At 31.6% G+C, this 4,935-nt stretch overlaps 1 protein-coding gene across 3 annotated transcripts; it reads left to right on the forward strand.

Annotated features, from left to right (window-relative positions):
* Window positions 1–603: 603 nt before the first annotated feature.
* On the forward strand, window positions 604–4,041 carry LOC106742661. 3 transcript variants are annotated; one of them, XM_014615831.1, is made up of 3 exons: window positions 604–1,446; window positions 2,544–2,689; window positions 2,863–3,710. In XM_014615831.1, exons 2-3 carry the CDS (start codon window positions 2,593–2,595, stop codon window positions 3,144–3,146), a joined length of 381 nt encoding a protein of 126 aa, XP_014471317.1. In that variant the 5' UTR covers window positions 604–1,446; window positions 2,544–2,592; the 3' UTR covers window positions 3,147–3,710. The 3 variants fall into 3 exon arrangements, with proteins under 3 accessions (XP_014471317.1, XP_014471319.1, XP_014471320.1); XM_014615833.1 differs by having other exon boundaries at window positions 604–1,440; XM_014615834.1 differs by lacking the exon at window positions 604–1,446 and adding an exon at window positions 3,955–4,041 and having other exon boundaries at window positions 2,201–2,689; window positions 2,863–3,080.
* The last annotated feature ends 894 nt before the right edge of the window (window positions 4,042–4,935 follow it).

Genomic DNA, 4,935 nt, shown 5'->3' on the forward strand with positions numbered 1-4,935 from the left:
TGGTGATGAAAAGTGGGTCAATTACGACAACGTCAAGCGAAAACGATCGTGGTCGAATCGCGATGAGCCGGCGCAAACGGTGGCCAAGCCAGGGTTGACGGTCAGGAAGATTTTGCTGTGTATTTGGTGGGATTGGCAGGGAATTATCTACTATGAGCTGCTCCCCTACGGCCAAACTCTTAATTCGGACCTGTACTGTCAACAATTGGACTGTCTGAAAGAAGCAATCGCCCAGAAGCGGCCAGCTTTGGCCAATAGGAGAGGAATTGTGTTCCATCAGGAGAACGCCAGGCCACACTCATCGATAGTGACTCGCCAGAAGCTCCGGGAGCTTGGTTGGGAGGTTCTTTTGCATCCACCTTATAGTCCGGACCTGGCACCAAGTGATTACCACCTGTTCCTGTCTATGGCGAATTTTTTTGCTGGTGAAAAATTCGCCTCAAGAGAAGCTTGTGAAAATCGACTTTCCAAGTTTTTTGCCAATAGGGACGAGGGTTTCTATGAGAGAGGCATAATAAAATTACCTTCGAAATGGCAACAATTTATCGAACAAAACGGTGCATATTTGACCTAAATCGGATCATTGTAACTATGTTAAATAAAGCCTCCTATTTGATACAAAAATAATGGATTACTTTTTACTAGACCTTATATAATAATGGCATGGTCGGTCCGGAGACGATTTGGACGCTCGGCTACAAGGATCATATATGTAATACTAATATATTGCCAAGGTGAGAGAAAAGTCCTGTTTCGGAACTACGGTGCAGAAATATGTATTTTCCTCTCTTTCTGAGTGTATTGTGAAGATAATGCGCGTGCGTCGGATTGATCGTCTCCGTGAATATAAAAATAAAATATATTTTAGCACATGTGAGATAAAGACTACTGATATGACAACAGGAACAAGTTACATTTATCAGATGCTACAGCCATGAGCACCCGGAAATGTTTATGTAAGAAAAGGGCTAATGCGACTGAAAATATTAGTTTACACAGATAAAGAACTAGTTATGTGAAACGATTAATATTTACTGTGACTTGTTAATGACTTGCTGTTGTCTAAATTTGTTCAAGTGGAATTTCATTTTTCTAAGTACAAATAATAAAATTTGGTTGTTATTTTTATATTTTTAAGAGAACGACAATTTCGTTTAAAATGGATGAATGCTTGTAACTTATTCGAAGATGATGACGTCTCAAAGGTGTACATTTGTTCAAGGCACTTCAAGGATGAGAATATGAGAAAAAAAATAGTACTGGGGGAGTATACTGACTACTTCCAGAAGTAGTTCTTTGAATATCAGTGATAAATGCCCAAGAAATGGTGCACATCAGCGGCGAAGATGTCCAATGTCAGAACTTATTCATCGGAGATTTGAAAAATGTATCACCTGAGAGAAAAATAATCAGTGATGATATGAACAATGAACTACAATTGTAAATGTAAAAATGAAGTATCATCAACTATTTACGTTGTTAAAGGAAACCGCAGAGTTCAAAATTAATGAGAATATATGAGCCGTTTACTTTGAAAGTGACCTAAGTCCATTTATATTTAAATTGAGATATTTAAGAGTTTGCGTTTCAATAAAATTAAAAATATATATATAGGATACCAATGTGTCACACTGCTTAAGTATATCTAAGAGAGTTAAATTTACAATTCCTATTAAAATAATAGCAATTATTAAGTGAATAATATGTGTGTCCTTACTACAAATGGAGTTAAACCGCTTTCAAAATTAACAACTAGATTTGTTATAAAATTTGAAAGAGCCCAAGTCCATTCGACATAATTTAAAATGCTTCGAATTGAAAAAACAATACTCAATTTGTTTTATATTTCTTTACAACACTTCAAAAACACAATTTATGCAATTCAAGAAATCTTCTAACTATATAAATTACATAACAATTTACTGCTCATCTACATTTTGTGTATGCGGGAAGAATTTGAAGAAGTCATGGTGCTCCGGTGGTATATATCATAATAAGTCCATCATGTCCTTGTATTTCGCTGTTGTAATTCGTCTTATATTTTTATAAAGTGGTGTCAATACAATATTTTCGAATTTTCTTGGTCTACTCCGACGTGGTAATAAATCCAGAATTTTAAACTCTGCATTTTCATCCATTGATATCTTATAGAAAATTTTACATGGTTTTTTTCTTAAAAAACGCATCCAACATATTTTTAATCAATTTATTGTTTCTCTGTTAGAATTCTTAACCCTTTAAAAAATTGCATCCTCCAAAAATCTCGTTGATATGAAATCCTCTTGTTTCACTTCATTTAGAATAAAGTTATAACCTTTCCGGCACTTTTTGATAACATTATAATAATCTTGGGTGACAAACAGTAAATTATTTTTCTTTAATGACATTTCTACGACGTATTTTTGGACATTATTAATAATGGATTGGACTTAAGCCACTTTCAAAGTAATGTTTTTAATTATTGAAATAACTGCGAAAATTTATGTGTCAAAAATTATCGTATACTCTGAATATACTTAACCGTAAAATATTGTTTATGACAGCTATCTTCAAGTTGTACACGTTACTACAGTCAACAAAAAAAATTGACAAATGGACTTAAGCCACTTTCAAAATAAATGGCTTATATTATATGTATCATCAGAAGAAAATAGGAACAACAATGAAGCTCTTGATGATGATACTGGAGGTATTTGTTACAGTTATAATGTTAATAAAATCCTGATTACCATAAATTAAAATTTGGAATTTGAGAAATTATATACAAACATCAATGTTTGTTTTTCTTTGTTGCAAGTCGAGAAAACTGAAATGATAAAATTAATGTCTACATAATATATAATATGCTCCTTTTAATTTCAGGTTTCGAAGAAGATTATGTATGCATCCCAAAAAAACGCAGAGTTACAGAACCACGCTTTATTTCTAAAATTTGTGTTCCTGACGTCGTAACTCCGAGGAGAGTTAAACGGGTAATTGCACTTGAAAAGCGAAACGAACGGAAAGAAAGGAAAAAAATTAACACACTCCATTGCCAAAAGCGGGACTTGCTGAAGCGTATCACTTGTCTACAAGATATGGTGAAGCATTTACAACAAGGATTAATGTCTGAAAATACTGGAGAAAGTGTAATGATAAAATATTAGGCATAGTTAATAAGAGTTGGGCACCTTCAGTTACACTGGAATAAGTAATTTAGGATTCATCAATTATATGCGTTTATTTAAATATGATTAAGGATGCCAACCTGAATAAAATAGCTTTTAAGAACTTTCTTTCGTCGCAACACAGTCAAATGAAGATAAAGATAAAAAATTATTCAAAGAATCTTAAACAATATAATTAATATTGATCAAGTTGAACTTCATACAAACATGTTCTTTTATTGTAAAAAGAAATAATAATTGAAAATTTCAGTTGAAAATAATCAGTTGTTATTAACACATTCCCAAAAGATATAATCTTGAAATTAAAAAGTTTTATTTATTACTGGAATTAAAGCTTTATTTAAAGCCTTATTTTACAAAGGTCTATAGATGGTCCGATATCTTTGTTCCTTACATAATTTACTTCGTTATATATTCTATACAATTTTTTTTTATTCCAAGATTATGTCAAATAAACATAAATGAAATTAAAAAAAAATAGTAAAGGAACATTGTTTTATCAAAATACAACTTCATCAACATTAATAATATTGTTTAACATTGCTTTTTATAATTTTTTTCAATATCCTGAGTCAACTGGAAAAAACAAAAGAAAGTTCTTAACTGCATAAAGAACTGTTACAAATAGTACATTGTGCATATAGTGTAACATTAATGATTGTATCGAAATTTAGCCCTTACAGAATGAAAAATATTGCTTTTTACGCTTTTTACGTATTATTTTTAAGAGTCGATAAAAAACCGTGCTGACAATGAAATAATGTTTCAATGATATCAATTTTTTCAGATCTTGTTATGCCTACAATAACAATTGCAACATAAAAAATAAACAATGTAATAATGTTGTAACATTGTCGGAGTTATGAAAGTACTGGAGTAATACATTATTTTTATTATGTTAATTTAATGTCAATCTTTCAACATTTCTTATTAGGTATATCAATTAATTAATAATTCGTGCCCTTCTTTCGCAAACTTTGACTTTATTTTTTAATAAGATGAATACATTAATTAATAATTGAAATATTCTCTGTTAACATCGATGACTTTACACCATCTATTGAGCAACTTTCGGATTCCATTGCAATAGAAACTTGGTGGCTTTGAAGCGATGAAATCATCGACGAAGTTTCGAACGTCTTCAATTAACCCATTTGCATCTGTAAGCGGAATATTCCGCACATGACGATCGTTTCCTATCATCGAGTGCAGAATATTCCGTGAACCGCGACTTTCTTTTATCACCGCTCGCGGAATATTCCACAATGACACAGTTCACGTTTTGTTGTCAATCTGTGAGCATTTGAGCTATTTTCATTGCATTCTTAACAAATTTTATTTTTGTTATTTGTTGTGTAGATCTTTCTAACTGCCGTTAAGAGTAAGTAGTATCAATCTATATCCAAATTAAAAAAATAATCTAATTTTATAATTAAAATAAAATTTAGTTACTCCAATGGATTTTGATTATTTTGACAATTCGGATTCAAGTGTAGAAATAGGATATTCTCGAAGACGTATCCGTCATATTTCATCAAGTGATGACAGCGAAGTTGATCAACGCGGTAGTTTTGTAAATGGAGATTACGTATGGAAACCCCAAAATCATACGCTGATTGTATTGGGTTGGCAAATAAGTTCGTTCGGTTTTTTTGACTGGTATAAAATATAATTTATTTAATATACAAAATATATACTAATCAATAATGTATTGACCATTCTTTTCTATGACTTCTTGCCATCTTTTTACCAATTTCATAATCCCACA

Source organism: Dinoponera quadriceps, unplaced genomic scaffold (assembly GCF_001313825.1).
Source record: "Dinoponera quadriceps isolate SergipeBrazil2010 unplaced genomic scaffold, ASM131382v1 scaffold841, whole genome shotgun sequence".
Lineage (NCBI taxonomy): Eukaryota > Metazoa > Arthropoda > Insecta > Hymenoptera > Formicidae > Dinoponera > Dinoponera quadriceps.

Excerpts from the sequence above, each read along its gene's own strand:
- LOC106742661 (XM_014615831.1), top strand. The coding sequence starts at position 2,593 with ATGGACTTAAGCCACTTTCAAAATAAATGGCTTATATTATATGTATCA. Across the intron at positions 2,690-2,862 it reads TCTTGATGATGATACTGGAG|GTTTCGAAGAAGATTATGTA; the intron begins GTATTTGTTACA and ends TTTTAATTTCAG.